Here is a 21,237-nt window from a genome sequence, read left to right as displayed (position 1 = left end):
TAAGTATTTGAATGTCAAATCTCTTTGTGCATATAAAATATCATGCAATATTATTATTTTATTAATTTAAATAACCTTAAAACATAAATGATTTAATTAATAACATAAATGCATATTATTAGATTAAATATTAATATCAATTTAATTACTAAAATATTAATTTGACTTCTATTTAAGTCCAATATTAATAATTACTTTCCTTTTAATTCATGATAGAACTAGAGATAACTGTAATTTGAAATTATAATTTTAATTATCTATAATTTCTCTCATAATATTAAATATTCATAACTAGATGATTATATAGTGAACTCCACTATAGCTTCTCTTAAAATATAACCAAATCACAATTATATATTTATTAATTTGTAATTCCGCTTGCATTACTAAATATATGATAAGTTATATTTTTAATAAGAGTTTTAAAAATAATTGATATTAAAAACCCACTTATAAGAAAATAATATTTTTCTTTTTATATTTAATTTAAATAATATATATATTTTTAAAATTTCTATAATTAATAATTAATAATAATTAAAAAAATCTGAAAATTAAATTAAATTTTTATAAAATATAAATAAACATACATTAGTATTGTCACATGCCTTTGATCTCTCAAATCATGCACCCATACTATATTTAGTTTTCTATCTTTAATATATTTATTTTCATATGCATGCATAAGTTTAGTTACAACATGCTTTCTTCTCAATCAATCTTTTGCTTTGTCAATAAATTTTGTAATCAAATTATTTTAGATATAAGAAGAATATTTATCTTTATTTAGAAAATTCATGATAATCATATGGTTCTAATGACAAATTTAAAGTTGAAACCTTATCTATTCAATTTGGTTTTTTTTTTTTTTTTTTTTTCAATTTTCTATAATCAAAATTTTCTTATATTAGAAAGAATTTTAAAATAATTCAATCATAATAATTTTTTAGAATTTTCCTCAATCAAGTTTTCTTGATTAATAAGTTTTACTTTTTCAAAATCTACATTATAATTTTTTATCCAAAAATCAGTACAATAAATTACTAAGCATTATGCAAGCACCTTGGAAGACACGAAGTAGACAGATCTTTCAATAAAATTCTATAATGGGTTTTCAAACCCTACCTCAAAACTACAACTAAAATTTGAGACAATCTGTGAATGCATGCAAATCCAAACCCTTTGAAACTTTCAACAATTCTTTTGATCCAATCCCAAACTTTGCTGCCAAAACCCTGTGTATAGAAATGAGCTCGAATCTTTTAATAAAGAGTTTAACTCTACTTAGGGTTCCTGGTTTTCAAACATGCAAAACCTCTCCGTAAAATAATTTTTTATTATTTAATCCTTTCATGCACATTTAAAGAACTTTTAAATTAAAATATTATTTTATTTTCTTTTCCTCCACTTTATTAATCAATGTAAACACTATTTAAAGCGTAGTTTATTATTTAAATTGATAATAATTAAAGCTCATTATTTAAGTGCAACTCTAATTTAATTATTATTAATTAAATATTTATAATAAAGTAATATTAAATTTTTAATCTTTTAATATTTTAATTCTCTTTTTATCGAACTTCTTAAATGAGACTTTAAATTTTTAAAAAAAAAATTGAAGCACATTTAATAAATTTCTAATTAATTAAATATCATCATATTTTAATTTCTCCTGAACCAATTTTCTAAATTAGACTTCTAAATTAAGACCTTTAAATTAAAATAAATATTTAATTAGTTTTTAATTAATTAAATATTTTCATATTTTAATATTTTTCTTTTTAATAAAATAATATTTAATAATTCTCAATATATGATCAACTCAAATATTATAATTAAATCATATACCAAATAAATCACTTAGTCAAATCTACTAAAAAACAACATTACTAAAACTGACCAAAACTCAAAAGTAAACAACACGGTCAAAGTTAAACTTGTGGGTTTAAAAATTGTGGAAAGTTAGATACATGTCCTTAGGACAAGTAATTAGGCTATGGCTGAGATTGGATCTGAACATTTTTTCTCCATTCTTACCATTGAGTTATTGCGATAGGGCACACTCATCTTGGCAACTTAGGAAAGTCAATATTCGGTACCTGCACATCTGTATAAAATACGAGCATGTACATGTGCATATATATCAAAGCTAAATAGACAATGGCGGGGAGTGGTACATCGTGTAGATCCGAGTAGTAGGTGATTACGACTCCCTCCCTTAACTATATCAGGCACGTCAAACATAAATGTAAAATAGACACGCAGATGCTATACACATGCAAGTATGGGGTAAGTCTAATAGTAAATCCTAAATATAAATAACATCATATTCTAACATAAATATCTCATCATCGTGAGGACATACTAAATATCTTTCTAAGACGCACCATATGACATCATCATAAAAGTAATTTTATTAACTAAGGTACATTAAAGCATCATCACTATCAGTAGGAAATTGTTATAACCTAATGTAATCAATGACTCAACATATCAAAGCATTGCATTTCAAAAATCAAATAGGGGCTAACACATCTATAGAAGAGTCATATAGAACTTTAACAATTAAGTCTATAATGATAGCAAAGGAGGGATATTACATAGGGGCTAAAGAGCACACGATTATTCTGAGAGGGGGGGTGAATTAGTATAATAACGAATTTGCCAATTTAAAACTTTTATCCAAACAATTAACTTCAAATGCTGAAATGAACAATTATGCACATGAACACAATAACACCAGATTTATGTGGAAACCCAATGTGGGAGGAAACCACGGTAAAAAAATGCTTTCTTGTATAAACTATTCTTTTACAATGATTTGTAGGCTCTAACCCACTAGAGGCTACAACCTCTATATATATGAGCAATGACTCATTCGAAGCTCCAACTCCCACACTTTGTAGGCTCCGACTTACTAGAAGCACCAACCCCATTGTTGTTTTTGTGAAAACCAACTCACTGCACACAGTTTTCTTTTCCACCTTTTCAATGTTTACTGAACTGATGATGGATGCTTTATAATTCTCTTCACTAAATCTGCTATATTTATTTCACCAATCTGTAAACACAATCTCCTTATAGTCTTTGTAACTCTGTAATATTCCTCCACAATATTCACTAGTTTGATTACAAGATTTCCCGCAATTGTATCTGAATATATCCTTCTCCGTGTCTTCTTTATGAGAGCAGCAATATTTCTTATTTAACATCTCTTTTATTATTTTCACAAAATTATATATATATATGTCAATTAACACACTTCTCTCCCATATATACTTCATTCTTATTTCACTATGTTTATCTTCCACACTCCTTTTATTTGTATTCACACTCATATTTTTCAATCTAAAATATTAACTTCTATTTATGTCTTCAACCCATATAAGTCACAACTTTCCATTTTGAACAAACATGCTTTTTCAAATATGCCATAATTATAATGACACCGTTTCATATCATAATATTAAGAATTATAATAATGTTGTTGGGTTTTCTTAATAATTTACGATACCTTTGAAGGTTGTTGCTTTTGGATATGAGCTTTTCACATTTGTGCCTTCCTCAATCAATCACACCATTCTTACTGCTCCAACTAAGAGTATTGCTCAACGTGGGGTCCTTCAACACTTGATGTGGGAACCTCGCTGTTTTGTCATTCCAGAGTATACACTTTATGTTTTCATCCAAACCAACATCATCTTTACATGAAGACTCGCTACTGGGACCACCATCAATATATTTTTCCTATAGAACACATTATGATTTATTCACCTTACCAACATAATTGTATAACTCTTAGAGACATGCTCCTCCTGACATATACTGGAAGCCTACGATGAGATGGCATGCGATTTGTTGCAAGTATTTTTGTTTTCCATAGACAAACAGCACCGATATTCAGAAGCTCCTTTTTATCTCAAACGCTGACTCAACTTCCATATATGATAGATTATGTTATCACCGGCTTGCTATTGCATAAGTGGTTTCTTGTGGCTGCCTTGGATTCACAGTGATAATTTCATCATTTTTCATTATTGTTGTGTCATGCTCGAAGACCTGGCATCTGCAATTTTGCTAGCTGACTCACACCTGACTTTGAAAGGGCTCACGATGTAAGTTTATGATTGTTGGCAATGTCTTTAATGCCACTTGATATATTGGTTAACTCCATCACTGTCAGAATTTTGAATGTCTTTTCTTCCTTCCACTTGACGGTGAAGATGGTGTCAAATACAAATGTTTTATTTGATCAAGCCTTCTCTATGATTATCGGGATTCATATATGTGATCACTGACATTATTCTCCATTAACATATTATTTCAGCCTTGTATATATATTATGTTGGGGGATTTTTGGTTCTATTTGTGCTCCTTAATCTGCTATTGCTCAAACCTTAGAATGTTGTATTCTTAACTATTGATTATATAAATTGTTCCTTCCATTCCAAATATAAACTGAATTCACTGTTTTCATATCCTCCTTCTACCTATTTATTTCTTCATGCCAAGTATTGACCATCAATGATAGTAGTTTGAGCACAATGATGACGCCTTCTCTATCATGTATTACTATATGTAATTTATCAGAACTTTTCATCAACAAACTGTCTTATATTATTTGTGTTGTAGATATTGACACTTATATTACTTGTGCAGCTTCTTATCATTCTGAATGTCTCCATGTTATGAAAGAATATATCGTCTAAATATCCTCCTTTTCTATGCACAAGTTTTCCTACCAGAATTCTATGCTAGTCTTCAATTGATTTTCTATTTTTATATCTTTGTATTGCTGTATATTATGTTTTTCCTTTTCAATTCTGCTGAGGTATCTTCATATTTGTTATGTATTTGTATCACTGTTTTATTCATTCACAACCGTTGTTTCGAATGCTGACTATATTTGTTTTGTTAATTGATATAATCATTTGTTGCACTAATTATCTCCTTTAATGATTGTCGACTTTGGGTTCTCCTATCTTTGACATCAATGACTATGACAACATCTTAATGCACCTTTGACATCAATGACAATAATTCTATTAGGGGCCTTCTTCAACCCATAGAGAGCTTTCACTAGTCTAAGAACTTGGTGTTTTTTACCGAAAACCTTGAAATCAAGAGGTTGCATCATGTAGACCTCTTCTTGTAGGTCACCATTCAGGAAAGAACACTTGACGTTTTTTTGATGGACCTTCCAGCCAAACTATGCTACCATGGCTAGGACTAATCAAATAGTGCTCATCCTTGTTGTAAGAGCAAAGGTCTTGTCATATTCAATCCCTTAATGTTGAGAAAATCCCTTCGCAACTAAGCAAGCTTTGTACTTAGCCAAAGTACCATCAAACTTGTATTTTATTTTGTAAACCCATTTGTAGTCAATGGGTTTCTTCCTTGGTGGAAGATCATATAGGACCCAAGTGTGATCCTTCAATAGGCTTTGGTGTTTAGATGTCATGACATGTTCCCTTTGTGGAATTCCTTTAGCTTTGAAGTACGTTTGAGGTTCAAACACACTGTGAATGTTGGCTATGAGAGAAAAATGAATTGTCTTTGTAGGTTTGCTTTTTTTTCCGAGAAATTCTCCCATCAATGAGCTCATCATCTCAGCAAGTGTCTTAGGCCACCACTTAGGCTGGAGAGGAGAGGGACCAACATTAGTATTAGGAGATGCTGTATGATCAGGTTCCTCATCATTTTTTTTTGGATCAAATTTAGGTGAAGCATTTGCATATCTGGGTGATCCCGCTGGTGAAGTTGGAGGTGTTTGTACAGAAATCATTGGAATAACTAGATTTGTTGGAGACCTCCTATCAAGTGGACCTAATGGAAGCCAAACTCCCAAATCATGAGGCTTCATAGGATGATTTGCTAGATCAGGAACAAGAGAAATAGGCATGAATGGTCCTTGCTTCTTATCAAAGACTACATCATGACTATACAAGAGATGAGATGTCTCAATGTCAGTCAAGTGGTAGGCTTTGTGAAAACTACTTTATCCAACAAGCATGAGTTTCTGACTCTTGGCATCCAACTTGGCATGTGATGCATTAGGGATCCAAACATACACAAGAGAGCCAAAAACCTTCAGGTGAGTGATTTTGGGCTTGTGACTTGACTAGGCCTCTTCTGGAGTCTTACCATTAATCGACACAATGGTCAAAAGGTAAAACTGCAGTGTTAACTGCTTCAACCCAAAACTTCTTCAGAACATGTCTGTGGTTGATTATGGATTTTCCATCTTAGTGATTGTTTTGTTTCAACATTTAACTACAGTGTTGTGTTATGTGGGGTGTGGTTAACTGACACATGAGTATCATAGAAGCTAGAGAATTTGTTAGAACAAACCCCCCCCATTATTTGACCTAAGAGCAATAATAGATTTCCTAGACTCTTGTTTAGGTGTTCTTTTCAAGATAGGAATGGAAATAGACACTTACTATGAATAGTAAGTGTGTCAAACTGAATCAAATGTAGAGCAATCTTGAACTCTCTTGTCTACTGAAAAGGAAATTTTCCTTCGGTTCTTCCCATTGAGACTCTCTAACCTATTGACTTAGCCTATGAGGGCCTCTGATAGGCTAATCCAAATAACCAACCATGGTGAGCTAAAAAGGGGAAGTTACAAATTCAAGTCTCTTGGCTGACTCCCTTTGGGGTGCAAATTTCCTCATAGGTCTAATCAATCATCTTGAAAAGGCTTGTGTAATGACCCCAACCGGTTCTAACTTTGAGAAACACCAAATTACTTTACATTTCAAACATATGGCATTTTGTCAAACACTTTGCATGAAACCTCTATCTTGTTGTCCTTTATTTTCAGATTACTTTTGCTTGCTTGAAATGATTTTAAAATGATTTTTAGATGAAGTCTAATACCTAGCAAATAGTTATTTAAGAAATCCAGACAAATAATTAAAACACCAATGCAACCCCTTTTGACCATTTCAATGCATACATATGATTTTTACATGTAAAGCATGCATCTACAGTCAATTAGCATTTTCACAAACACTTAGCATTTACTCCTTGAAACACAATTGCACATCTCCAATGACAATCATCATCCACACTCCTCGGGAAACTTAGACATATACATGACTCTAATCCTACAACTAGAAGGGTTAGAGTGAACTCAAGTTTCAACCCCTCTCATGAGAGAGTCAAGGCTGACCTTTCTCTGATACCCTGTTAATGTTTTAAACCAAAATAGTAAAACCAGAGAGAAGACATCTTATATAGAAAACAAGAACAAATAGACAGAGATTTACCCTGGGAAAAATCTCCCACCCAGCCACATAAAATATCTCCTTGTTGAATAATAGAACTAAATACAACTATACCACTCACAAACTCTTGAGCTTCAAGAACCAACGTTCTCATAATGACTACTACAGCAGTAAGAGCTCATGCACACAACAAATGATAATATCTGAGCTCAAAGAATATCAACACTCCCAATAATCAGAGAAACCCATGATTAATACAACACATAATACTTACTCAGAAAATTGAAAGGCCTGACACTACAGGATCATACTTGAATAATCACTATAATGATGTAATCATCTCTACATTAGTCTGGATTTTTTTTTTAAATTCACACGATGATAAATAGAAAATAACTACAGTGATCATCTCAGACTTGTGCACTGTAACTGATTATATCCAGAATAAATTACAACACTTGCAATCTTGAGAATCACGATATATAAACTTATACATCAGACTCTTAATAAACACCAAGCAGTGATTTCTTCTCTGTACTAAAGACATATAACTTCTGCTAGAACCGTTATCATGCACTGAATAACTCACCTTTCCTAGACTCCGCACTATATATATGATTGAGTCACGTCACCAACTCAGATGAATCAATGGAGAGTAGATGGCAGTTAGAAGAGACGATGATCTGGATCCTCACGTGATGCCACAACCCCATGATCATAGAAGAGAAGTTCACAAACTGCAATACGTGTGCTCAAGAATAAATGATACTTGATTGGAATTCCATTAAAACTGGGTTTTGACAGTTATGCAATGAACTGGACCACTCAAAATTGCATAGAGCCATATACACAAACTACTGAAAGGAACCAAGTAATGACATAAGTTATGGACATAAAGAAGGCGTACATAATAAGAATAATATATAAAAGAAAACCACTGACAACAGAACAACTCGACCAAGCTAAGGAAACCACAGAAAGTCTCCAGCTGGGGGGAAATTAAACTAGTAGCCTTTGGATGTAAAGTGACACCAATGGCATATGAAGGCATATGAAGATGACTTAGCTGATGAGTTAGTAGCCATCGATTAGGTCATGAAGGAACAAAACAAGCCAATAAAGGAAGAGACGCTAATTGCCAAAATTCCATATTTTGCAAGCAGGTGAATAAACAGTATCCCAAAATTGAAACAGCACTATCAGGTACAATTTTTCTTGCAGCTACAATCTTCAACAGAAACAATGTTACTTGAACTTGATGTTGTGATTCACTTGACATTTTAATGTTGAACTTGAGTATATGTTAATATGATGCTATGATGGTATGATCATGATTCTTCATGCTATGATTACAACTTTATGGTGTTTAATTGTTTTTATGATACTATGTGTCATTCTAATTTTAACTCATCTTCTAGGCTTCATAAATATGTATGTATATATATATATTTTATATGTTTTTGTACTAGGAAACCCAAGCAAACCCAAACCCCTTTTCAGAATTTTGCCATACTGGCGAACTGATCCTTTGTACTCAGGCTTGGAACCAAACCTGAACCAGTGTCCTAGATATTTAACATGATATAAAAAAAATCCACCAAATATATCTATCAAACATTATAATTTTGTTGCCCCAAAATAAAACAATTACATGGACTATGTATTTTGTACACTACACGTTTGTGGATATTTCTGTTTAACAAGGTTCATTTTTTTGGATTTTACTCAGATTTTTTTGTTGAATGAATTTATTTTCTTAACCTCTCATTTTTCATATTTTACCACATGACTAGTATGATTTAAAGAAATTAAATAACCTTGCCTTGGCATATTCGAAAACACAGTGGATAGATTATAGATAGATAGATAATATCTAACATCCATGGTGCTAAACATAGCCTGTGGGACAGCTTGTCAACTAAAGAAAACTTCAGTAACTCGGTTCTTTTCTTGTGCAAGTTGATGACGAGCACACCTAATTTCTCCATGTACTCTTTGCCGAATAAGTTATGCCAAGAGCTATCAGATTTTATATTCCCAAATTTGTCCCTGCTTCCCTTGTATGCATCACATTCTAAAATAAAGTGCTGTTCGGTTTCCACATTCCCCAAATTGTAAAACGTGCAAACTCTCTCTTCTCAAACCTCTTTTGGCCTCTTCCAACACCCAGTCTTACAACATAGTTGATGAGAGTTGGTTCTCAGCTGGGCAATAAGAATATTAGCTCTCCAAAAAAGGTTGGCCCCTATGTACGCTTTCTGAAGTTGATCTCATGTGAGATTGAACTCATTGGAATAATATATTTTCTTTCTTCCAAGCCCATTTCGCCAATTTGTCTTCTAAAATTTCTCCATAATGAAGACCTTTATTTCTTTGTTATTTGTGAGACATGTTGAAATGGATGTTCCATTTACTCATCCTCTTTGTGTTTTGTGGCATTCATGTCTTTTTTTTTGTTTGCACAAAAAAATTAATTAAAGAGAACTTTAGGCCATCTACCTTCTTCCATTTTTTCAGTACTTTTTAGATAGCTTATGAGGCAAACCTAACAAGTGCCTTGATAGGGGAAGCTCCCATTTCACTTTGCATGATAGCATATGGGACTGTGCTTTTGATTTTAAACTTGCTTGTGATCAAACGCTTTAGGATTCCCTCAACTTGCTTCCATTGTGAGATTGAAGTGCTGGTAGCCCATAATTAACACCCATAAAGAACAACCGGCAGAACTAAATGACCAAACAGTATTTAAGTAGTTTTCCAATTTCAAACATCTGCCCCTCAAAACCTATTTCAAAGAGCATAAAATAACATACATCCTTGTAATGTTCTTTTCTTTCTAGAGCCTTCCTAGCTTAGATTTCGTTGAAGTCAATGACGGAATATTTATGCCCCACAACTTCCTCATGAACGCTGCTATCAAAGTAAAACTTATGCTAATGCTGTTTTTAACTATTAGAAAAAAGTTAAAACCATGACTTTCTTGCTGATATTGACCAGCATCCCCACCATTCTGCAAAAGCGCTCAAGAGAAATTAAATGTTCTTGAAAACCAAATGCAGATTCAACAATCAAAATGAGAATGTCCGCATAGAGGAAAAGCCTTACAAAAATTTCACCCAACTAGATACCCTCACCATTTTGCTATGTGGGTTTGGAGATAAATAATCTTTTGGTGGCTGTGAAAATCAGTATTGTGGATCATTTACTGGTCTAGTTCCCATTTTAAGTGACCTTGGCTTATAGTTTGAGTTTCTGCAGTATCTGCAAGACTCAGTAAATCATAAATCTAGTCAGAGGCAGAGAGTTTTTCTTTGCTCACTGGCTTACCTGCCAATTTTCAGCGACAGTCACAAGCTTGTTTAGACTAGCAACCCTAGAATATACCAATTATCTAGGGAAATTCTTCTAAGAACACATTAAAGAATGTAATTAAAGGCATAAAATTCATTACAAAAGTTTCCGATTTTAGGCTGTTATGTAGTCAGAATCTGTATTTTTAATCTGTAAGTGTTCAGTAGAAAATATCAGCAATGTTATGACAACGTGATCTAGTCATGAAAAATCTTAATTTTTTAAAAAGGACTTTGTGTTATGTATGCTAGCAATGCTATTTAATAATTTATATTGTTTGTTTTGTCATTGCTGTAATTTTTGTTTTTGGCCATACTGAATTAATATTTATATCTGTCAAATTTGCTAAATTCAGAACTTTTTAATATGCTAAGACTTTGATAAGTTTTCTTCCCAATGTTGGGCTTAATACTATTCTGTCAAGACTGGGTGGAGGCCGAGTTTCCAAACTCTGCATTGGCCAACGTTTTTTTGTTGTTAGAAAGACAGTAAATTTCCTCCAGTAATTTGTATAAATGTGTGCCTTTTTGATGTATGCAAATGATTTGCTTTAAGTCCTAACTAAATGACGGAGCTTAATGCTCATAGCAGAGTAACAGTTATTTCATTGAGGAATAGTGCTGCTGAGTAATGACATGTTTCTTTATCCTTGTTGCATGTGATGCTTATAATCAAGATAAATTATTCCAGTTTCTTGACTCTAGGAACTTAAGCATCGTTCCTGCATGACAAATACTGTGGATATTATTGCACATTTATATTGGACCCCTTATGATCCATTCAAATTGTTTTTCTGCAGGATAGGGTCTAAATTGGTTTATCACCGTCTTCCATGGAGGGAGCCCTTGGCACCTTATGAAGTGGGAATTTTATTTGAAGACGATCAATTGGTAATTCTCAGAATGATGGCATTGATGTTGGATAAATTAAAGGGACAGGTTTTTGGTCCTTATGAGGATGTTCATGTCAAAATGTTGAAGAAGATACACATATTTAGCTTTGAACTATTGAATAAAGAATTGCAACTACAATATTGTTTTTTTGTTCACAGAAGAAACTAGTTCTATGAGGAAGATATTTTAAATACACATTATTTTTTAGTTCATATGGTAAAACATAATGTCTATGGAATCAACTTTAGGAGGCAAATTTGAATGCTCCAGATGCTTTAATCAATTTTTTTCTGTTTATGATTTGTCAAAGGCTGTGACATCTAATAAGACAATTATGATGCACAGCTCATCGTTAATAAGCCATCAGGACTTCAAGTTTTACCTGGGGGACTGTTCCAAGAAAGAACTTTATTAACTCAGCTCCAGTGGAGCACTGACAAATCAGATGAATATGGACCAGAGGGCAATAGTACTGTTAATACTTCGCAAGAATCATATCCTGTTCCTGTTCACCGTCTAGGCAGAGGTACATCAGGTACCTCCATCAACTTTTCTATAATAGTGCTTCTTGGGCAATTTTATTTGATTATACTTTTTATCCTTAGTGAGATAAACGATCACAGATTCATTATAATCTGAATAGTAAATGTAAGTGGCGAAGGTCATTCTGACCACTTTATCTTTATTTGTTTTTGCTCATGTGCTTAACAGTATTTTGAGATAATACCAGGTAACAATCTCTATATATTAGTGTATACTATACTATTAAAATTTTAATTCTTGTAGTTAAGAATCACATTTTCCCTGTTTTTCTCAGACGATATAAATAAGTTTATCAAAACATGGATGGGGTCAACAGCCACATTATTGTGAAAAGACCTCATAAAACAGTCAATAGGCTAGTGGAAGAGCTGTGGAAGCTGAAATTGTGTAATGTACCCTCCTACCGTGCTTGTTCCTTGATGAATGAGCTTGCAAAAAATGCTAGTTGAAGACAGACTATATGTATGTGTGCGTGCAATAAACTATGTCTAGGCACCTTTCCCAATCTTACTAAATCCTTAGGGAAAATTCGAGTCTGGCTCCCTAACCCTCTATGGAGGACCCTCTTGGTTCTGGAAGATTGGTGGTCAATCCTAGAACAGTCCTTGGCTATTCTGCCATCTTCTTTGAGTTATCAACACTAAGACCTTTAGGATTGTCTTGAATTACCATATTCCTCATACTAACCTTGGATGAGATATCATCTCTATCAGAGTCTCTTCTTTCTCACGTATGGATATGTCTGACCATTACCAATATAAATGATCTCTAAAGGTTATACTAAATCTTTCTCTGGTTTCAATTATGAAACATGACATTCATTTAGAATGCCCTTTGCCAAGCATGTCTTGGACTAGATCTCTGATTAGTAAACATAAGTTAAAGGTTCCAATTTATAACACCTCTTCTTTAAAATCAGATCTGGTCCGATTGTCTCTATAACTCAGGATGTTCTCTGTTTGCAGAAGTATTGATCCTCACGAATGGAGATACTTATCTCTGAATTTGATATGGTATTTGCCTAGAGTGCCACAAGTTTAATACAATGAGCATATATGTAATGTCCTCACCTAATATTCGTCTGTAGTATTGATTCAGTTCTGTGATTCTCTAATTCTGAAAATCATGTTATTGTACAGTAGCCTTCAATTCCCTGAGTTTACACTCAGCTGTGCACTGTAGCAAATGTTCTTTTCTTATTCCTTTTGATCCTTGGTTCTTAGTCCACCAAGAATATCTTGGGTCTTTGGACTCCCTCTGAGAATTTTGACATTCGTCAGGAATTTCCTCCATCAAGAATATCTTGGATCTCATTCTTAGTAATCATAATTGGTTATTAAGTACCTCCACTTAGTTGTCTAGAACTAAGTCTGATCTGATAAATTTGTATTTGTTATTACTCCTTTATTAGGAAGAGAGATTCAATTCCTTTCCTTGTCTGATATCTTCTTTAGAGAACCCGATGTATAAGTCTGCTTCCCTTCCTCTCCTGTCAACTGGGGTGATAGCCCTCTTATGGATCTTCTCTTTCAAAAGATTTTGCCTTTTAAGATTGAAGAGACACATTTTTCTTTACATTTTGTTAACCCGTCATTTTGAACAAGTAAATTAAATTATCTCTTTCATCTTTAAAATCTTATTGATGGCATCTCAAAATCTCTCAAAATGACATTGTGGCTCTGCTAAACGAGTTGTTGACTTCCTTAGAAACATATGTCTTAACTGCACCTCTTATTAACTTATCAAATAGCTGATTGCTAATTCTGAATTTTCTTGTTTATTCACATCACAATAAACAGAGGTTGCCCATGGAGAAGAGGCCCTGGGTTGGGGCCCATAGCAGAGGGGAGGGATATTATTTTCCTTGTTGAAACACATGAACATGAAGGTTGCATGGTTCTGAATTTTGATGATTACAAAATTTTTCAATTTGGAACAAAGGGAATGAATTTGGCAAGGATCATGGAGGAATCACAATATTTATCAAGGAGAAGTGGTACAATTATGTAAAAGTGGTAATACATATGGCTGCAGGTCACAGTTGATGAAATAATTTTCAGTTTGGCTGCTTGTTACTTTGATCCAATAAGCTCTAAATTCTACAGGAGGCATAACTTAGACAATGAAGACCCATTTTCTTTGTTAGAAAAGGATATATCTCTATTCAGTAATTCAGGGGCAATCATGCTTGTTGGAGACTTTATTGCTAGAACTGCCAATAATCAGTCGTTGGCATTGAACAAAATGGTAGAAGGGGAGGACAATTCTCTATGGTTAGAAGAAAGTGAGGGTCCCATTTGTGGAAAAGAACCTCTCAAGACTGAAAAGGAGGTGTTTCTCATTTTGGGGCAGAGCTATTGGGGACGTTTAGTCTCTTCAGCATGGCTATTTGTGAAAGAAAATAAGCAATGTGAAATAATCCAAGAGAGTTTAAATGAAAATAAAGTTACCATAAACTCAAAGCTAAGGATAGCTTCTCAAAGATAGACACAAGAGGAGACAAATATTTTTGGAAGGGGAAAGCAAAGAAAACCCCTTGTGAGTTATATGAATGAGGCAAATGCCTAAAGAATGAAGAGAAAGAGAGGATGAGAGAAATGAAGCCATAGGTTCATTACAAGAACTACATGGTGAGTGTATTTTATATAAAATGAGAGAGGAGCATCTCTTATATAGAGATTAGAAGAGGAGTAATTTAGTAACTTCCATGTGAATGATTGCCACATTCATAAGTGTGTGCATAACAAGTGTCATAATCCCCTTAAGGAGAAATAAATTATTTTCCTTGATAAAGGAATTACACATGGACAAGAGGACAAAATAAATAAGGGATACCTTGGTTTATCTCATTTAATAAATACAACTAAGGAAGTATAACTAATTTTGAAACCCCCTTTAATCTTTACTTGTGGATATTACAAGGGGTATCAAACCCAATTTTCAAAAAGTACATATTGATCTTTGAAGTGTCTTAAAATGATATTGAGCCAATAGAAGTGGAGAGGTCCTTTAAATGTGTTACATCTTCAAGTGGATTCATGGTGCATTGGATATGTACAACAAATAATGATGTAATGTATGTGCCTTGATGGATTACTTGAAAAATATAAACAAGAAACAAGGCAACTATCCAGAAGCAGAATTCCATCTTATATTCAAGTTTGCAATCCTTTTGAAATTTTATAAGTATAAGAAAACTCTCATAGAGAAAATTAGGATAGAGTGATAAATGTAAATGTAACCTGTCACCACAAAGCAATGGAGTTAATCTGATATGAAGATAAATCATATGCTCAAAATATCAAAAAACTTTAGATATGAAAAGTCTTTATCAATGCTCTATGAAGGTAATATACTAATAGACAAATGACCATAGACAAGGCCAACTAATGCCACCAACATCAACATTGCATCAATCACATGGATATAGACAGTTCACTAATGAATCATCCCACTGCAAGATAATGGGTGATCAATCCATAATCTGCATGACCCACAATCTAAGCAATAAAGTATGCAAAACACTATCCACTTAATATAGTTATTAAAGAAATATGATAAGAGACAAAGATAACTCAGCAAACATGTGACTCAAGCACCATATCAACTCAAGATCTCGATTTGTCAATGTGTTTACTAGAAATAGTAACAACCAATTGCCTTCAAGATGGGTCAAATCAACTGAAAATGGAGGGAAACTCCATAAAACATCCTCTTCATGTGGAACAAATGGAGGGAAACTCCATATAAACATCATCCTTCCAAAGTAGAATAAATAGATCAAAATAGAGGGAAACTCCATATAAATACCATCTTTCAAAGTGGAACAAATAGAATCAAATGGAGGGAAACTCCACAGAAATATTATCCTTTCAAAGTGGAACAAATAGAGCCAAATGGAGAGAAACTCCATAGAAATGTTATCCTTTCAAAGTGGAACAAATAGAGCCAAATGGAGGGAAACTCCATAAAAAGTAAGTGCACACCATTATAGGATGGAGGGATACTCCGCGGGTTGGATAAGGCAACTATGATTCAGTTATAAATGGTGGGTCCTTCATAATGTGAGTCAAGTTATAACTGGGGGTCCTCTATAGTTAACCTTGAAAAAATGGCTCCCTATGCAATTTACAAAAAGATCCAATAAACTTCATATAAATCAATGGTGTAAGCCATAAAGTGCCAACATGGGCAAAAATAGATACTATAAAAGCATAAAATTGCAACTATGTGCAAATCAATAGAGCATAGTAATTTTGAAGGCAATTGTGAATGATAACTTATAATTCCAAATAATTTGAGGTAAATGCAGTGATACATGAAAGAGCAATGATCAATATAGAAATGTTGGAAGTATTGAACACATTTATTTGACACAAGAATATACCCATACAATTTAGTAAGCATCGCAGTCATAATAGCTTGTATATTTATCAAAGTATATATGTGTGCACCCATATATACTCAAATAAACAAACCTAAAATATCATGTTATGAATGGAAAGATTCTCCCTTTAATATGTAGGAAAAAACTTTTATATATATATAAAGAGAGATTAAGCTTTTCTTTATAAAGCTTGTGAATCAAATAATTATAAATTGCAATAACTAAGACAAAGGGAAAAAAATGTATAGGTTACAGTAATAAAATCCTATAACAAATGGAATATTCTAACTTTACAGAACACAAAGTGACATAATAAACCGTAAGAGTCTAATAATCGTAAGGGTAGTCCAAAGAAAGGACTAGTTAAAAAAATGATTACCCTTTGTTTAATGAAAATGATCTTGTTTCATACGAATTTTTTTCCATGTTAGATAATTTAACTCAATGAAAAAAAGCTTAGTTTTAAAAAGATTTGAAATGTATTTGAACATAAAAACCTTTAAAATTTGAAGATTACAATAAAACATTTCAATTAAAAGAAATAAAATTACTAAATTGAAACTAGAAAAAATTGTATAATAAGTACGAATTATATACACCTTCAACCAAAGGTATTAGCTAAAATGTAAGATTTACAATATACTAAGTTTCTTCAAGTCAAGAATATGACACTATAACTACTAAATATGGATAAAGTTGTATAAATGCCAAATACATATACCATATTTGCAATTATAAAAAAAGCAAATTTGAATTAACTCCTTGGGTTGCCTCTCCTTCTTCAAGAGCAACTCCCTCAAAGCCAAGAGCTGCACTTTGATCTTGGGGGGGCGTACTATCATGGTAAATCTCTACAGACTCTGGTATCCTTGTGGGAAGTGGCCCCTCCGCTGGTGGTAGGAAGGCAACATCCTTTGGAGTTCCGTGCAGGTGACTTAGGTGGATTTCCGCCTCCTGAGTGTCTAAGGAAGATGATTCTGTGTCACTTGCATCCTCTTCGGAACTCTCTCCCTCACCCACGTCCTTGCTCTGACTACCAACCAGTGCCTCCTGTTGCTGCTCTTAATTGCCTGTTTTGGTTTCTTTTTCCAAGGTTCACCCTGTGAGATCCTACGCTTATAGTGTCCATGTGAAGCCAATATGTCATAGCTGGCTTGTAGGGTTCCACCTTGTTGGTTGGTATCAATTTCCCTCTATGTTCACTGCCCACCTGGGTCTGTATTGCTTCTAGAAATTAGGCCATGATATGATGGGATGTGTAAAATGCCCTGTGCTTTAACTCTATGGATTCCTGAAGTCTCTCTAAAAGGAATTGTGCCCAATTATATGCTTGCTCTTTATACAATCCATCAACCATTGGTAACATCCAAAGGGCAATGTTGGAGGTGCGGCTTCCTGCTGTGAGTTTACTTTTCACCAAATCGACAATGCATTGCCATTCATCATTGACGATGAAGATTTTCTTGAGACCCCTACTATTTTTCAAAATTCCTTCCAATTCTTTATTTGTTAGGTCCTTCTTGCAGATTAGCCTCAGCCATTCCTTCTTTTCTTCTACTGACATTGGGGTTTTTTCTAGTTCCTATGCCCTGTTGGGAAATCCAAAAACCATACTTATTTGTTTGGCTGAGTAAAAAATTGTCTCCGAATGTATATGGACTACAGATTGATGGCAAGATTTTTCATAACCTGTCAACATATTCCATAGTATGGGTGCAAACTTTTTAAAATCAAATATTGGCATGAAAACAATTTTGTGTACCTCAGCCTTTCTCCACGCCTTTTTGAGAGGGTGATTGTCCTCTGTACACTCTCACCAAGTGCGGCATTTTCTGCCCATGACGCTTTCAAAAGCAATATTGGCAGCTGTGATCTCTTCTGTGATCTTTGTGATTTCTGTTGTGTTCCCCCTGTGTGTAGGTTTTTCCACCTCCTTCATCTTCAGGGCCAACCCAGATTTCTTCTTTTTAGAATCAAAGATCTTCCCCTTACTAGGATTTCCCAAACTTGACAATTTTGTCCTATGTAGGAAAAAGGCCTGTAATGTTAAGTTGCTTTTGATTCCCACAACTGTTTTTTGTTACAAGTGCCCGCAACCAATCTATACGCCCATACTTATGGCTCTGCTTCGTATGGCTAGTGATTCCTGGTAACTTGTACAACTATCTACTATGTCTATACAATGGTCCTTTGTAGGACCCTGTTTACACCTTGGTAAGGCATCCGTACGGTTTGGTAAGGTGACTGTACGACTTTGTTCTGCGCACTTCTCTTGGCCTTTGTTCGTATGGTCTGCTTCCTCGTACGATCGTCCATACGTACCTCTTCCTTGTCCTTCTTCCTTGTACGACCGTCCATACATGCCTTTGCCTTCTCCTTCTTTTGTATACCTACTTCTCCCTCCTTCGTACGATCGTCTACTTTCATACGACTGCCTCCTTCCTCGACTACCTTCGTACGACCGTCCATATCCACTTTTGCCTACTTCGTACGATCATCTGTACCTGTCTCTTCCTTCGTGTACTATTGTGTCCTTCCTCCTATACCTACGTTCCAACTTACCTTGATTTCTTCCTTCTCCCTAGGTTCGTACTTACGAATTAATGTGGGAGGCCAATTTGACTCCTTATATTCTAAGTCTCCTCACTTTTTCTCTTTTCCAACTATTATTTCATTTTTTAATTTGTAAGTGTCCATATTGATATAATAGGTGCTTTTACATCCTCCTCTTTATTGGCATGATTTTAATTTCAACCCATTGACTAAGTCCCTCACTAGTTTAATGTCCAAGGTTGACAACTTTATTGCCCCATTTTCTTTGACTTAAATTATTTTATATGGTTCCAACCATCGGATTTTGAGTTTTCCTGGCTTTATCTCATTCTGTCCATTATACTTGAGTACCAATTGCCCTGATTTGAAATTTATCTTTTTTAAATGCTGGTCAGGCCAAAATTTTCATCTTTGTTTGGCTACCTCAATAGCCCATTGAGCGAGTGTCCTTTCGTCCAATTTTATGTGTGAAGTCTTTCCTTTAGACTCTCCTCATCTCCCATCCTGTTTTGAACTGCTATTCATAAACTTGGTACTATATGTTCCATTGGCATTATTGCTTCCTGTTCGTACATTAGATGGAACAGAGTGTGTCCAGTGGTACCTTTATAAGTGGTTCGATACGCCCATACTACTACTGGAAGTCGCTCTTCCCAATCTTGTCCTTCGACTCCACAAGTCTTATATAGATTGTTACTAGTATTTTATTAGTGGATTCGGCTTGGCCATTCACCCTTGGATAATAGGGACTGGAAAAAGAATGAAAATTTTTGTACTCACTTGTCATGACCTTGATGGTGTGATTGACAAAATGTACCCTCCTGTCACTCGTTAATCGGAGTAGAATCCCAAATCTGGTTACTATTTTTTCATACATAAATCTGGCCGTACTGAGAGCTGTGTTATCTAGAAGGGCCCGTACTTCCGCCCATTTTGTCAAATACTCTATTGCCACCACTATGTACTTACACCGATGGGTTTTTCTTATAGTTAGGGGACCCACAAAGTCTAGTCCCCATCGTTCAAATAATTCTTGTGGTTGGGATAGGAACAGTGGCATGAAATCCCTCTTTAGGGGTTTGCCTGCTCTTTGATAAGTGTCGCAGCTCAACACCCATTCTGTAGCATCTGTATACAATATGGGCCACCAAAGTTCTGCCAATAACACCTTTCTTGCAGTAGTATTAGGTCCCATGTGACCTCTTGCCAATCCCTTATGGGATTCCTTTAGAACTCCTGGGATTTCTTCCTCCATAACGCATCTCCTTAGTATTCCATCCAGTCCCAATTTGTACAATAACCCTTCGATTAATTGGAATGTGTTGATTTTTAGGGCAATTTTTCTCTTCTCTGCTGCCAACATCTCTCTTGGGAAGGTCATTGTTGATAAGTATTGTTCGATCTTTTCATACCACTGAGGTAACACAACAATTTGGAATAGGTGTCCATTTGGAAAATCTTCATTCACTCCACTTCCAGAGGCTTCTCCTAACTTGATTCTTGATAATTGATCGACAATTACATGAGTTTTTCCCCATTGGACTATGATTTTGAAGGTAAACTCTTGCAGCAGGATTAGCCACCTACTTACTCTTCCTTGAATCACCAACTTGTTTACCAAGTACATTAGTGCTTGGTGGTCAACAAAAAATGTAAAGGTTGTAGCTAGTAAGTAATGTCTAAACTTCTGCATTGCATAGACCATACCTAATGCTTCCTTTTCAGTGGTACTGTAGTTATGCTTTGCTTTTGATAGAAGCTTGCTCGCAAAGTACATCGGGTGATCAAGTCCTTCTTTCCTAGTTTGTGCCAGAGTGGTACCTATTGCATAATTGGATGCATCCACATGGACATGGAACTCTTTGTTCCAGTTAGGGCATATGAGGATCGGGGCTCCTACTAGTCTCTTCTTTAACTCTTGGAAGGCGTCCTCCTCCTCTTCTTCCCACTTAACCCGTTCTCCTTTCCTGGTTGGTTTTTCCAGGGGCAGTGATAGTTCCTTTCCTAGTTGGTTTTTGAAGGTAAACTCTTGCAGCAACAATTAGCCACCTACTTACTTTTCCTTGAATCACTGACTTGTTTACCAAGTACATGAGTGCTTGGTGGTCAACAAAAAATGTAAACAGTGTAGCTAGTAAGTAATGTCTAAACTTTTGCATTACATAGACCATACCTAATGCTTCCCTTTTAGTGGTATTGTAGTTATGCTTTGCTTTTGATAGAAGCCTGCTTGCAAAGTGCACCAGGTGATCGAGTCCTTCCTTCCCAGTTTGTGCCA

At 34.5% G+C, this 21,237-nt stretch overlaps 1 protein-coding gene across 10 annotated transcripts in view; it reads left to right on the top strand.

Annotated features, from left to right (window-relative positions):
- The window catches only part of LOC149552570 (Pseudouridine synthase family protein), a 249,888-nt gene that overhangs the window by 53,663 nt on the left and 174,988 nt on the right, over positions 1 to 21,237 (top strand). For 9 of the 10 annotated variants that reach the window (XR_016352956.1, XR_016352955.1, XR_016352957.1 and 6 more), the window contains 2 exons: positions 11,383 to 11,473; positions 11,822 to 12,011. Coding sequence is in view for 6 of the 10 variants with exons in the window: in XM_089788168.1 (XP_089644294.1) it covers positions 11,383 to 11,473; positions 11,822 to 12,011 (281 nt within the window). In the remaining 4 variants the exon portion in view is untranslated. The remainder of the gene's footprint in view (positions 1 to 11,382; positions 11,474 to 11,821; positions 12,012 to 21,237) is intronic. The other variant, XM_089788164.1, reaches the window with a different exon arrangement.

This window comes from Cupressus sempervirens, chromosome 6 (genome assembly GCF_028749045.1).
Source record: "Cupressus sempervirens isolate cs-2001-9-10 chromosome 6, ASM2874904v1, whole genome shotgun sequence".
In the NCBI taxonomy this organism is placed as follows: domain Eukaryota; kingdom Viridiplantae; phylum Streptophyta; class Pinopsida; order Cupressales; family Cupressaceae; genus Cupressus; species Cupressus sempervirens.
The sequence above is the reverse complement of the archived record's forward strand: the minus strand, read 5'-3'. Positions and strand labels throughout refer to the sequence as shown.